This window comes from Poecilia mexicana, unplaced genomic scaffold (genome assembly GCF_051168715.1).
Source record: "Poecilia mexicana isolate PSO_F unplaced genomic scaffold, ASM5116871v1 scaffold_16, whole genome shotgun sequence".
Classification (NCBI taxonomy): Eukaryota; Metazoa; Chordata; class Actinopteri; order Cyprinodontiformes; family Poeciliidae; genus Poecilia; species Poecilia mexicana.
The window spans coordinates 18,938,207-18,954,143 of NW_028263385.1; the positions used below are offsets into that span (position 1 = coordinate 18,938,207).

A 15,937-nucleotide genomic window follows, 5' to 3' on the forward strand; every position below is an offset into this window, starting at 1 on the left:
AATATATATTTTTTAAAATGACAAATCTTAATTAGCCTTTTTTTTAATGATAGCAACATTGGAGGAGGTGGAAGAGCTGGATCTTTTCACAGGTTACCTGTCTCATGTCATACTGTCTCGACATGTTGAAAATTTTAGCAAATATGTGAAAAGTAATAATTAAAAAAAAGCATCATATAGCAGCTTCAAATTATGGAGAGGAATGTGAAGCTAATGGAGCTGAACCTAATGGAGATATTACAACACTGCCAAGATAGTATCCTGTTTAGTCTTTGTTGATTGGAGGCTATAACAGTGCATTAATTAACACAGAATGAACTTATAATACAAATATTTTAACTTACCTACCATTACAGATACGTGCCAAGTCATATTTGACCCAGATTTACAAGAGATCTAATGGATATCACACATTAGCAGTTACATGAAAAAAAGCAACTTAAAAAGATTCTTTGGTTTTAGGTTTATCCAAAACAAAAGAACCTTGAAAGATGGGACCTGAAAAGGCCATCGTTATGTAGATTTCAGCTGCACAGCAACATCTGACTCTCTTACCCCAAAAGAAACACAGAAATTGTAGAGTCCAAGCAGACAAGATCCAAGCTGACGCAAACTCCATTTCACCATTGGCACCTGACCTTAAGGAATCCTGAAAGAACCATAAACAACAAAAATTGATTAAAAAATGCACACATGTGAATTCAGGGTTAAGAAGAATAGATGTGTTTTTGTAGACATTTCGGAGTTCTGAGGTACAGTCTTATAAATAAACTCCAGTCTGATTTATTAAGCAGAAACAAATCCAGGTACATGTAAATCCTTAAAGGGGCAGTGTTATGTATTTTCCAGCCATTTCATACCCTAATCAAGTAACTATGATACCTTCAGTTATTTTAAAAATGTTGTATATATCAACATAAACACTTCAAACACCAGAGCAATAGAGGGTCAGATCTACCACACCAGACAAGACCCAAAGTGTACGTTGTGCAAGGAGGCCCCTGAGACAGTCCAGCACATAACAGCAGGGTGCAAGATGCTGGCAGGGAAAGCGTACATGGAACGACATAACCAAGTGGCGGGCATAGTGTACAGGAACATCTGTGCGGAATATGGACTGGAAGCCCCGAGATCAAAGTGGGGAACACCCCCAAAGGTGGTGGAGAATGACCGAGCTAAGATCCTGTGGGACTTCCAGATCCAGACAGACAAAAGGTAATGGCGAACCAACCGGACATTGTGGTGGTGGATAAAGAACAGAGGAAAGCCGTTGTGGTGGATGTAGCAATACCAAGTGACTGCAACATCAGGAAAAAGGAGCACGAGAAATTGGAGAAATACCAGGGCCTCAGAGAGGAACTGGAAAAGACCTGGAAGGTGAAGACCACAGTGGTGCCTGTGGTCATCGGGGCCCTCGGGGCAGTCACCCCCAAACTGGAGCAGTGGCTACAACAGATCCCAGGAACAACATCAGACATCTCAGTCCAGAAATGTGCAGTTCTAGGCACAGCTAAGATACTGCGCAGAACCCTCAAGCTCCCAGGCCTCTGGTAGAGGACCCGAGCTCAGAGGATGAAAGAGACCACCCACGGAGGGTGAGAAGGGAATTTTATATATATATATTTTTTTATATATATGTATATATATACACACATACACACACACACACACACACACACAGTATATATGCTTTTTCAAGTACAGACAAACTTTCTTGACCTGAAGGAGAGCTTGGAGAGGTTGGTGGATTTTAAGTTCAGCGGGTAATCGCTTCAATTTATCAGCTGCAATAGTGGAACAAATAATAGTGATTAACTTAATTGAAAACTAAATATTTTCTCAACTGAATAGGCAAAATGAATTGGTGGCAACTGCTCTTTGACGCATCTCCCCCGTCGATTAGTTGCACTCCAACAGACTTTGATAAGACTTAACTTGCACTCAATTATTATTTGCTCTCAAAACATTTTGTGCATTTCACAGCCTCCACTATACTCTTAGAGCACACCAAGCCAATTATATCCTCCTTAAATGAACAGACAATCCTCTGTGAGGTTGAAAATGTCCATTCTCTCTTTATCTCTGCCACATGTGGGTAAACACAAATGGTATTATTTTATCATTCCATTTGTTCTCTTTCTTTCACATGGATTGCAATGTGCTACTTTTCTTTTCATAAGTGAGTGATTTCACCGCACAATTAAAAATCCAAAATATCATTCCTTCCTTTGGGATTCAGAGCTTAAACATCAAATCTTTACTGTGAGAAAGGGAAATGTTAGTCCAACACACAGAAAGGTTGCTGCTAGCCTCATGAGTCACCATTTTCATTGGGACTCTTAATGAAAGCTGACATGGCCTGTCTGACCTCCCCACATTCCCATTACCTAGTTAAACAACCTCCTTAATTGCTTTAAAAATACAGCGAGTCCCAAGAATGTTCATTAAATGGCGCGAGTTTGTTTACTTTGCATGAGAAGTCTCTGACGGTGTAACATTTACGGAATAAGTGTTACTTGTCATTCAGATTGAGATTAGATAAGTAGTGGATGGAATGGTTATTCAATTTTTCTTTAAATAAAAGAAAATGATTTTGCCAAAAGAGCTCTTCACACTGCAGTTTTTTTTTTCCTTTGACCTTGTTCTTCGCCAGCTTCTTACAAATGCAAATTGCCAAGTTTGATTTGAAATTTGATTTGCTTTAGAAAGAAAAAAAAAAAATTGCCTGCTAACCCCACAAGGACATAAGAGGCAGGCGAGCCCTTCAGCGTGACCGCGACAGGTAGCTCGTTTTAATGGCATCTTTCATAACATCATCAACCGACTCAATGCACTCAGTCCAGGACCAATTTAACGCGAAACTCCATGAAATCAGTCAACATGCAGAAAATGAAGTTTTACCCCTCGTGTGGCAGAAGTTCAATTTAGACGTGGTCTGACATCTTAATGCCAACCTAAGGCTTTTTTTTTTTAAATCTCATCGTTTGCCTTTTGGGTGCGAACAGTTACAACGGCTGCCATGGGAACCGCGCCAGCTTGAAACTGAAACAGTGTTAGATGGTGTTAGATGCCTTCGAGATGCAGATTTGATTATCAACAAAATCATGTTCAAAACAGAAAAGGTGCTTGTAATTTGTATTCTGTAAAAAGTCTTGCTCGGCTGTAAGGAGTTTCATGCCAAGATATTTCATGACATTAGACTATCACCACATTTTATGTCAAGTATAATCTGTCTCACAAAGTACTGTTATAAGTATGTAACAGTGACTAGTGAAATTGGTGTAAGATTTCGACAAAGCCCTGAATTTGAAGGTTAGTACTTTATACTTCACAATTTTAATCAATGTTTGAAACTATTGGCTTATTACAGTTAGCTAAATTATCAGCATCATCTTTTGCATCTTTTTCACTTTATAAAGGAGTCTTTAATCATCTCTAATTTAAAATATAAATAGTTTCACTGGTTAAACCTGAACTTGAAAATTTTGCACCAAAACCAGATTACTTAAAACACAAATTGGCCTTTGTGAAAACAATAGTGTGTGAAAACACAAACAAGAGCTTTTTGATGATATTTGTCATTAGGGCTACTGGTATGTTAAATTTAAACCAACTTAATACATTTTACATACTCATTGACCCTTCAGAACGGCCTTTCTCATTGAATAGATGGAAGGAATTGAACTAGATTCTTCATATAGTATGCCCAGAACACTGCAGCAGGACATGTAAAAAACAAAAAAGAATAATTATTAAAAAGTATTTTCACATGATAATATCAGATTTGTCGGCTACAGATGATGATCTGCAACATCCCAGAGACGCTCTGTCGGTGACTGTCAAGGCCAATCGTCAAGTCTTTGAGATTCCTGAGGTGTTGAAGAGAGCCCAAACTCAATATCTGTCTGGTTTGTCTGTTTTCCTTTACAGCCTTTAAGTTTTCTGAAATACAATGACTTCACTTCACACTTTTCCACACCTGCTCTCCCAAGAAAAGAGTTAAAAAGAGAGGCAAAACCTCCTTTCAACATCTACCAACTCAAATATCTGCCTGCCTAAAGCACACAGAGTGAAAGCGTGAGGCAGACGCTCACAGAGAGGGAGTTTCTTCTTTTAAAAAAATTGAATCTTTTAATAGTTTTGTGAATTTGCATGAGTGAAAGAGAGCAGTAGCTTACCTGTTGAGTGACACCAAGGCTCAGGAGCAACTTTTTTGTCTTCCTGATCTACAGATAGCTCTGTGAACGCAAGTGAGCGACCGAGATGTTAAGGAATGCCAATGGGACTCTCCCCTTCACTCACTCCTTCCTCTATGTCAGAGGTACACAGATAAAAAGAGAGAGAGACGCCATATTACACAAACTGAAGATGGAAGTGAGGTTGTGTGTGCATGTGAGTCTGTGTGTGTGTGCGTGGGGGTGTGTGTGTGTGTGTGGGTGTGTGTGTGTGTGTGTGTGTGCGTGTGTGTGTGTGTGTGTGTGTGTGTGTGTGTGAGTGACAAGCGTGATGTCTTGCAAAAAGTATCCATACCCATTGAACACTTTTATGTTTTATCACTCTACAACCACCGGTTTGTGTTGTGGTTCATTTTATTGGGATTTTATAGACCAAGACAAAGTAGTGTACAGCTGTGGTGAGGAGGGAAAATTATATATTATTTCCAAAGCTTACAAGTTAATACTGAAAATTGTGGTGGGATTTCATATTCATCTTCCCTGAGTCAATACATTGTACAACTTCTCACTGCAGTTGCGGTTGAATATCTTTTTGGAGATGTTTCTACCAGCTCTGAACATCTGGAGAGACAAACTTTTGCCCATACTCTACAAAATACCTCAAGCTCTGATTTTTTTTTTTTTTTTTAGCACCACAGTGATCTGGATTAGAAAATTGATTTTTGTGAGCATCAGTTTTCAAGTCTTGCCACAGATGCCCAGTTGAATTTTGGTTTGGGCTTATAACACACCTTCTTAACACATCAATGTGTTTTCCAGACTCTCCTTGTGAAGTCTTGTGTAGCCTCTGACATAGTCTCTTTAGCCTCACAAGTAGTGATATGTATTTGGCTTCATTCACATTACGTCTAATCAACTTAAATTTGATTTCATCTGAACAGAGCATCCTGTTACATATGTTTGCTGCGTCTCCTGAAATGGTTGATGGTGAACTGCAAACAGGACTTGTTATGTCGTTCTTCTTCTTCTCTCTTCAAACGACACCTAATTTGTGTAGCGCAGCACAAATACTTACTCTGTCATCAGATTATTCTACCCAACTAGTGAATCTCTGGAGCTCCTCCAGAGGTGGACCTCTTGGGACCTTTTCCAATTAATACTCTCCTTGTTTTACATGACATTTTCGGTGAATGGATATTTCATACTCTTTCCATTTACAGATGATGGATTGATGATGGTTAGATCTGAAGGCATTTGGTTGCACTGGGTTTTATTTAAAAGTAGCATAATAAAGAAAGGTTGGCTGTAACCCCTTCAGATCATTTATTTATTAAAGGCATTAGAAACCATGTATCTCACGTGGTGCAGCTATGTGCCACTTTGTCTGGTCTGAATCCCAGTCAAACAGGCCAAGGTTTGTGACTGCAGTATGACACAATGTGGAGTAGAGGAATATGAAAACTATGGTAATGCACTGTATTCTTGCAATCCGTTTCTCTTATTCAGCTTAGTTTTAGAGATGGTCAAACTTGTTCATGCTGAGTTAATCAAGATTATTTCCCACAGTAGGAGAGCAATTCATCCTTTACACAATGCTTCATTAGTTTGGTTTATTGTTGTTGTTTTTTTGTGAAAGTAAGATGTATTTGTCTTTTGTTGTTGCTCATTTGAACTGGTCTCTAATTTCAGGACATATTAAACTCCAGTTTTTTATTAGATTATTTTGTTTCTATGTGTAAAACAGAAATCAAAGAAGGTCCCATTTCTGAGCAGTACAATGTGCTTTGTTGGAAGGAGCAGAACTGCTTCAAATTTCCTGATGTAACACGGATGTCTTCACCGCTGCCAGTCTGTAACACTTATACATAATAAATGGATTCAAGACTTCACACATAACTGTATTTTCTGCACTGAACACCACCAGGCTGATATGCTCCACTGCAGAGCTAGAGACAGGGACCAGTCAAATTCAGTCTAAAAAGATTTTTTTTTTTTTCCCCAAAATATTGACCCTCTAACACTTTTGTCAATTATATACTTCCAACTGAATGGTGTCTGGAGTATACCACCATTTGCTCAGTGGAACCTACTGAAAGCTCTCCTGGCGAGGCAACTTAAAAGGTCATGTTTGTTTCCCCCTCCACATGTATCTTTCAGCTGATCATCCGATGCTCTGCTGCACTTGTGCTGTGACTCTGTGCCGACTATACCACCCGAATGTTTTATGAGTCTATCCCTTAAGCAGTTACATTGGGGCATCTGCAGTTCAGCTGTGCAATAAAAATATCAAGTGATGTCTGTTAGAATATTGGCAAGAAACTCCTTATCTGTATTGGAGGTATGTAACAAAATCACAGTATCTTCCAAAAGAAAACACTGAGCTTTCTCTTAAGGGGTTGTGTAATTAAAACAAAAAGCTTTCTGTTTTGTTGGGATTGCATGTGGCATGCCAACACTAAGCAGCATAATAATGAAATAGAATAAAAATGGTATATGGTTTGTTTGAACAAACAAAAATTCTGAACGGCATGATATGTTGCCTTTATCAGCCATTTCTACTTTTTATTCCCTAAATAATCTTAGAGGTTTAGATCAAAGCATGTTCAATAAGTTATAAAACAGCCTTAATATAAATCTAAATAAGAACTTTTGGTAGGATATTTTTTAAAGAAAGAATGAGCAAATATTTAGTTGTGCAAAGGGACTGAAAACATGTTCACACCACACTTTTCAGATTTCATTAAAAGAAAACATAAAATCTAAAAAAAAAAAAAATGCAAGGAAGTCTTTGTGTGTTTAAAAAACAAAATGCAAAAGAAAATCAAGGATAACAGAAAAAAATACAGAAGCATTGTAGCTAACTTCATTTGATGACTATGTACTTATGCTGATAACATTGCTACCAGTGTCTATGCAGTGGGTTAATTTATGTCTGTACTTTTATATAGGCAGTGCAGATAGGTGTGTGTGTGGCTCAGATGTCAGCATTTGGGTTGTGTGGTCGAAGCTGGCCCCACAGACAGTCATTAAAGCCCAGCAGCACAGGGCTGGAAGGTTAATTCCCCTGCCTGGGGGAAGAAGAGGAGTGGGATGCTGGGTAGGAGGGGAAGCAAGAAGTAAGGATGGAAGGAGGTGGAGGATGAGGTAAAGAGGCGGAGGGGGCAGGAGCGGGGGGGGGAGCAATGTGAGGCGAGGGGGCTGTGAAGCTGAGCACTCAGTTCACGCAAACAGCACTGTCAGCAAGAGTGGAGTAGCTCCACTGCCAGATGAAGTAACGGGAGGGAGGGTTCAGGAGCCTGACAGAGAGGTGAGGTGGGGGGAGCTGGGAGGGGAGCGGTGGGGTGGTAGGAAGGGAGTGGACAGAGGGCCTGAAGATGAATGGCAAGAGGGGAGATGGAACGAAGAGGAGGGAAATACAGTAAGAGGTTGAAAAGAATTCATGTCAGGAGGTTGGACTGGCAGAGGGGGAGATGAAGGGGACATGAACGAGCAAGGTAATGGAGCGAGAGAAACGGATGGAGGAAGGAGGCAGAAAGATACTGTAAAATGGACTGCAGAGTGATGAATTGAAGACGAGGGAGGAACAGGGGAAAGGGAGAGATGGGCGGAAGGAAGGCTGACATGAAGGGTTGTTTTGAAAACCAACAGGAAGCCTACTGACTCAGACCAGTGCGTCAGGGAGAGAACGGAGGAAGATTAATCAAAAGAAAACAATAAGCGCCACGGAGAAAAGCAACACAATGTGTGGAAAATGGAAAGATGGGGTCATATCCAGGGGATTGATTCAGAAATGTGGAGCAGAAGCCAAACTGCGTGTTGTACATTACTTTGATATGTTGGAGTTCCTACATGCCTGAGGGAAGGGGTTGGATTCGTGAAGAGGTGGCAGAAGGTGTGACAGAAATATGCTGGCGTAAACAAAGTGGGTGCCACCAACACAACATTGCTTTACTATGAAATGATTTGGCAGTTTGTATTAAGCGACTTTTAAAAGAAAGGCATATCGAGTTGACTAATTTAAGGCCAAAAGGAAACGGCAGTTAGAGATTGACCAGTGAAACGGTACATCCATTAAATTAAACTACACATCACAACTTGTAATATATTTTACATTTATTTTTATTGTTCTGTTAACATGTAAGACGTATTTTTCAAACTACAGATTACATTCAGTGTTTTGAGAGTGAGCAGTGGCTGGCTGGTCGGTTGTGCCGACAAGACACAGTATCAAAAACGGCAAACAAATTGCACATGCCTACTGCTGAGTCTTTTAACAGAGTGACAGAGAAAGTATAAGAAGAAACATATAAAATCAATGCTTTATAAATCTCAAACTGTTTTATTTCTGTTCAGTAGGGATCAATTGATATTAGGTTTGATTAACCCAAGTATTTCCGGTGTTGAACTAGAGATGATCAAATTGCACAAATTCCTTTTTTTTATTTTTTTCTTGCCATATCCAAAACGTTCAATGGGCCCAGTCCTATTTCACATGAAAGCAATCTCAGCAACACGTTACGGCGTCAGACGGTTCTAATAATGGGCACCAAAACTGCCTGTGCATCAAGTAGAGCAACAATACACACTCACTCTGAGTAACTAACTACAGCCATCTGACCTGATAATCTGATTGGAACTCAAGCCTCTGCTGCCTGCCGCAGTACAGCTGCCCTGTCAGTGATGCTTCTGTTTTCTAAATCTGTAGACAAGGTCAACATGTTTTTAGTTTTTTTTTTCCCTAGCCAATCTGGTTCGCAGTCGAACAAAGAAGAATTAAATTTAACAGACAGCAACAAACTGTGAACATGTATTTCAGTGATTGTTGAGAATAGGGAAAAAATGGGTTTTAATTTTCCCATATTTTTTTTTTATTATTTCTCAACCAAATATGACAAATAATGTTTTGGAAATGTAAAGATGCTAAGGTGCAGGCTCCCAGTTGCAACATTTTTTTTAAAAATTTAATTTTTAATTGACCTGACCCAGAACTTTGTCAACATCATCTGACAAAAATAAATATAAAATGATTTTTAAAATACCATATTAGTGATATTTTTACTCATTTTACAGACAAATGCTTCTCAAGAAACATAAGAAATATTATTTAAAACAGTGCATGACGGAGTTGACACAGAACTGAAGGTGGTGACAAACTAGTGAGTAAAATGAAAAACTTGGTAGATGTGAAGTAATGTAATTTATGTAAAATACATTAAAATGAATTAATTGAACATTTAAGTGAGATTTGACAACAATTTCCCTGAAAGAGTCAGAAAAACTCTGATGGAGTTGACATCTGACGGAGTTGACAAAATGCCAAACTACCTCAATTTATATGATGTTATTCTGAAGGAGGCCATATTGTAGCTCATCAGGTCCATGGAATCTTTATAGTTTACCAAAATTAAGCTTTTATTTCACAAAATTTCATCAAAGTTTTGTAAATTGTCAGTTATGGTGTTGACACATCATGGTTGTGACAAGCAACTTAGGAATAAAACAGAAGAAAAAACTAAAGAATAGCATAAGGTAACCAGAGCTAACTAGCCCTCCTAGCAAAGGAAGAGAAAGGAAGAGGTCATGGGGTCTTCAGAAGTTCTGGTGTCCCCCAATAATGCCTGATTTTTTTTTACATTCTTTTTATGTCTGACAAAAACTAGGGACAAATTTCAATGGAGTTGGAAAATATACAAAAATGATTTTTAATTCAATTTATTGATACTTTTATAATTTTTTATATGACTACTTATACTTAATTGTCATGGTATGTAATTTTAGTATTACTTTAATTGTTTTAAACTATTGAGTTCTGCTCCTGGACAAGGGATTTTACAGGCATCATCCACCGACTACAATGTTTAAAATAAAAAAAAAAATCAGCAAACACCAGGAAAACATACATTGTTGTGCTCAGATGACCCAGGTTAGTTTAGTCAGATATTTGAAAAAATTATATTTTGTGTATATTTTATTCAAATTTTGTGCCTTATCCATAGGACCTGTTTTGTCCCTATTCTCAAGAATCACTGATTTCCAGAAACCAAAGATGACAATTACAGGCATCATTACAACCACACAAATGACATTAAGAGGGCTTACTCAAGTCGAACAGACACCGACTCTCTTTCAAAAGGTCTTTCATGATGAGAGTTAGAAGAGAAACCCCCTATTGTTGAGCCTAAATAACCTGCAGACCAAGTGAAACTGGAGCACGTGTTTATACATAAATGGGGCTTTAGAGAGATTTTGAAAAAACAGAGTTAAACACACCATACACTTCTTGTTGTTCCCATCAGTCCCCATTCATGTGTCACTTTTCCTGCTGGCACCAGCATGCAGTTCAGAGCCGGGCATGTGTGTATGCACAAATGTGTGCATATGTGCTGTGAGGGATGGAAAGACTTGAGACAACCAGCTGCGGTGTCCAGATTGGGAAGGGATTATTTCCCAAATCTCCTTCATTTGCCCCAGCTGTCTAACAAGCTCCTACATAACCATGTTAATTCACTGATAGTGCCACACTGATTCTGCTGGTAATAACAGAAAACCATGTCCGATCAAGGGGGCATTCATGGCGACACTGAACCCAGATCTCTGCTCACAGAGCAAGTTTGAACAGGCTAATTTCATGGTAATTCAGTTAAAATAAATGTTAACTGCAGTTGCTGATGACGATGAGAAATGAGTTGTTGAGAATTGCTATAAATTTATAAGAGTGTTTTGCTTTAAATTCAGTTTTGCTGCATATTATTGGTGATCACTAGGGATGAACAATGACCTTTTTATTAAACCGATAGCTATAACCGATCATTTTCTCATTCCAAAAGCCGATTACATGGAAATAATGAGGTTGGTGTAAAGCTGTGTGATCAAGACCAAAAATAGTTTACTCTTTTAAAATAAGATACCAAATTTTGAAGTGAAAAATGATATACATATATCAACAGAAACCATACCTCAAATAAACACCTGTTTAAATAAGGTGCATCACCAAAAACATCCAGTGAGGGTGGAGAGCTGGTTCTGAAGTGCCATGATTCAAATCATGAAATATTGGGATTTTTAGTGGTGAGTTTGTATGTTGAGAGTTGTAAAACTTCTTGATTGTCAGTTCTCTAAGAAAAAAAATAATACAGAATGAGCGTTTTTGCTTTTATAAGGTCCTAAATGTCTACGGTGTTATAACAATGAGCTGCACTATGACCATGTTCCTACCGTCTGTCTGAAGTAGAGATGAGCCTCACGTGAGCAGCTTACATCACAAAGACAAGCAGGTAACTGGAGAAACCAATATCAATATCTCTTTTTTCACACTGCAAAAATTGTAGGGCCTTAAAAAGCTGTGGGCTGGGTCCAGATTGTCTTGCTGTTCAGTATGAATCCAGATAAGAGTCCAAACTCTGGGAATTTCTGTGGCCCCCCATTGAGGTAATGATGGTGAAACTGAATTCAGCTCTGTCTGTCTTATTCCTGTTGCTCTAGGATTGATTGTTTTGCAACTTCCATTGAGGTTGAAGCAACTGTGGTAAAGTGGTTTGATTTGGGAGCGTACCATATCTGGTGAATTGTATTTGTTGCCTTCTTTTTTTTCAGCTTTGATTGTGCACCTCCCTCTGGAGATAGGGCATTGCTGAACATGACTACTTGTTGCACTATTTGTGGCTGGATCTTCAGCCAGAGAAAAGTGTAATTTGTGACTACGCCAGGTGCCTTTGACATGCACCCAAAGGAAAACAAGATTGCTCCTGTGATGAATGGATTAATTCTCATTCTTTCAACAGATAAGGATTCAAGGTCGCACATTGTCAAAAAATCAAAATTTAAATTAACTACCAAAAGCCCTGCAGGTGCTCTATTTTTACTTCATCAACTTACCACACTGTTGTTGAGTTGAAACTGACCACCTGAGGAAAAACATAAGCTGCTGAAAATGATTAACAGTGTTAATGAGAATAGATCAGCTACAATCATAGGTTTAAAAATAACATACGGTCAGACGGAGGCAACCTTTTTTGGTTTTTTTAGTGCGCATGACATCCCAGTCTTTGCAACCCTAAATGTATTTTCAATGTACAACAGAAAATTACCACCTGAACATAGTCAAATACAGAACTAAATGTGCTCTCAGGTACTTCAAACCATGCAAAGATATGATTAATTATCAAATGAATCTATTTACATTGGATCTTGGTCCATACAACTGAAGTTGACAAAGCGGCTAAATATGCAGGCACGCAGTAAGTGTTCATAGATAATTCATTACTGTCATTCTCCAAATCTTTAAAAGGTTTATGATTAATAAACTATTAATAAGAAATCTGTTTCAATCTGAATTATTTCTGTGAGAGACAATTTGTTTATACATACGAATGCTGGTCTTAAAGTCTCAAATACATACATGCATTTTTTTTTCTTTTTCTTAATACCAAAAATGTCCATTATTGCTTCATCATTTCCAACATGTTACTCTACATTTTGGTTTTAGTCATTAAAGACCACTGTAATTATGTGACTGAAGTTTTCAGTTTTGTCTTGGCACATTAAAAGTGCCTGATTATGTATTTTATTATCATCAAATGTGGTACCATACAACATTACAATATACTCAATAGACAATAATACAATAAACCTATTTTAAGCAGAACAAAACTTTGATATGCAGTATATCTCTGTTTCTGGCACATCACAATGAAACGTTATTTTCAAGTGTCAGTGATGTCCCAGGAAGAAATCACGTTTTTGGAAAAAAAAAAGAGAGGAAAAACTCCCAACTTTTTCCCCTTTAATCTAATACATTCTTCTATGAAGTCATGGGGTCACAGGCTGGACAGGATAACTGAAACAATATTATTAGGTCACTGAGAGAAGAGCAGGGTCAGATAATAAGACTCAATCCAACTGAGAGAAAATGCATGGGAGGGAAAGTGCTGACGCTTCCCTTGGCCAGGCTCATCCAATTCCCAGCACTTACTCCGTGCCACAGATATTCATCCCGAGCTGTCTGTCTACGGCCCACAAACTTTAACATCCTCCATCTCGGCTGCGATATCTATCACCCACCGTGGGAATGGACGGATACGGCGGTGGTACGGCGGAAAGAAGGGGCTGTATGAAATTTAAGGTCAGAGAAGAGAATGGTCAAGTTCATCCTTGAGTGTCAAATTCACTTGATCCATGTACAGTAAATACACAATCAAACATATGCTCAAACACAGACAAACCAACTCAATATGAACATTATATCACAAGCAATTCAATATAAAGACGCTCAGAGCAAAAGGCAATAACCTCATCCTGGGGAGAGATCTTACAGGCTTTGACAGCCAGGGCTGAGCCACATAGTCCAAGCAGTGTCACTAACAAAACAGTAGGATTAAAGGATGAAACAGAGCTAAATCTGGGTGAGCTAAAATTAGGGCAAAAGCAAAGGATGGAAAGAAAAAAAAGTACTGATAGGATCCTGAGCAAGCCCTTACCTATTAGCCAAGAAATCTTCCCTTTAACAGTTATTAAAATATCATTTTAGCTTTCACCGTTTGCAAATACACTCAGTTCACAGACACACAATAGGTACACACTGCAATTCACAAATGCATACCTGTTTAAAAACATCCACAAAAGAACTCCACAGACATTCATTCCTCATTCCTCTTCCAAACCTTAACAATAATTTTCACTGCTGTAACTTTAACACTGGGCTCTGGTCTGGTCTATTGTTCTTCCTCACCTTTTCCTCACAGCATTAGTATTACCCCAGAGGTGACGATTTTGCAATTTTTACCTCAGGAGAGTCTTTCCCCCCCCCTCCCATTTCTGAAGGAGGTGCTGTAGTTTTCAGAAGGAATCTCTCTGTGACACAAATTCAGCTGACATCTTTGGTGATTATAAATGAGTGAGGATGCCTGGAAGGAGAAGTGGTGTCATCTCAACCCAAACACCCAAGGCAAAGCCATTGCTAAGACAGGATCTCAAGTCTGTACACATAATGAATTAAATAGACGGCGTATTTAGAAGTGACTCACACATGTTATCCACTGTAATGCAGCAATGTGTTTCAATGACGTGAGACACAAACAGCCTCATTTCAAGGTGTGATTGCTTAGTGTTATGCATCTGCTTTGTGTAACATTAGGCTTGACTAATTCACTTAGCATTATATATACATATATACACATCAAGCCAGTGACTGTGTCCCTGGTGAAGACTCTCTGTGGAGTGAAGCTAGACTCAGCCCAGCCAAAACCAAACTATCTTGGATCAGTTTTCAACTACATCCATCCATTATCTTTTCCTCATCAGGAGTGGAGACAGCATCCTTAGCAAGGAGACACACACTTCCCTATTCCCAGCTGCTTGGGCTAGCCCCTCCAGTGTGTGCTGTGTCTTCCATTGGGTCTGGTCCCATTACCCAGAACACCTCTTCAGGAGTCATCCAGGAGGCATCCTGACCGACTCCCCTCAATATGATGGAACAGCGGCTCTATTCCCAGATGACTGAGCTTCTCTCTGTAAGGGAGAGCCTATACATCCCATGGAGAAAACCCATTGTGGCCGCTTGTATCCACGACCTTGTTCTTTCGGTCATGATCCACAGACCACGACCATAGATGAGGGTAGGAACGTAGATGGCTTTTTGGCTCAGCTCTCTCTTCACCACTACAGTGGTAGACAGACCGCTACAGTCTCCATTTCACTGCAGATGCTTGGATGTGTTGTATGAGTGCATATGGAAGTGTTGAAGTGCAACATCAAAGACAAACTCGAATGTGCAAAAGGAGGGGAGCTGAGGCCTGGCAACAATTCACCACAAGCATCAAGAAGCAGAGTGGACACCAAAGGCGACTCAGAAGGTTGAGGTTGAGACAGCCAGGCTTAAATGCTCTGTGCTCCAAATCAACCAGACCAGCAACACCTGCAAAGGGGAGGAGCACAAAGACAGACAAAAACACCTGCAACCCAGGCCCACAAGGCCTAGGGCCGTAAGAAAGATCCTGAGATACTTAAACTCCTCCACTTTGGTCAGGACACCCTCCCCAACCTGAAGAAAACACTCTACCCTTTTCTGGCTCAAGACCCTTGGATTTGGAGGCACTGATCCTCATTCCGGCTGCTTCACTGGAGTGCTGCGAACCACACCAGTGAAAGCTGTAGACCACAACCTGATGAAGCCAATAGGACCACATCACATGCAAAAAGCAGAGATGTGATCCTAAGGTCACGAAAACGGATCCCCTCCACATGTTGGATGTGTCTAGAAATTCTGTCCCTGAAAGTCATGAACAGAATTGGTGACATAGGGCAGCCTTGGCAGCGTCCAACTCTCACCAGAATCTAGACCAACTTAATCTGTGTAGGCGAACTCCTACACAGTGTTCCATGACCTAGAGTGTCCTGGGTCTCCCTCTGGGCCTCCTCCAGGTGGGACCTGAACACTACCCCAGGGAGGCATCCAGCATCTAGTTAGGACACCAACCACTCTGCTCTTCCTGAATCCAAAGTTCGACTATCCGACGGACCCTCCTTTCTAGGACCCCTGAATAGACCCCGCCAGGGAGGCTTAAGAGCATGACTCCTCTGTATTTGGAGCACACTCTGCAATCCCCCTTTTTGCATAGGGGGACCACCACTCCAGGCTGCCAATCCAGGGGAACTGCCCCCAATGTCCACACAATATTGCAGAGTTGCGTCAACCAACTCAACCCTACCACAACCACAGTCTTAATGAACTCAGAGCGAATCTCATCCACCACTGGGGCCTTGCC

At 39.8% G+C, this 15,937-nt stretch overlaps 2 protein-coding genes across 2 annotated transcripts in view; both read right to left on the bottom strand.

The window, feature by feature from the left end:
• nphs1 (NPHS1 adhesion molecule, nephrin) overlaps positions 1-641 on the bottom strand; it is a 53,454-nt gene extending 52,813 nt beyond the window's left edge. Inside the window, exon 1 of the mRNA XM_015002547.2 lies at positions 556-641. Coding sequence (XP_014858033.2) covers positions 556-619 — 64 coding nt within the window. The 5' untranslated portion in view covers positions 620-641. The remainder of the gene's footprint in view (positions 1-555) is intronic.
• Positions 1-15,937, bottom strand: part of kmt2bb (lysine (K)-specific methyltransferase 2Bb) — a 386,582-nt gene that overhangs the window by 67,923 nt on the left and 302,722 nt on the right. The gene's annotated exons all lie outside the window — the stretch shown is intronic.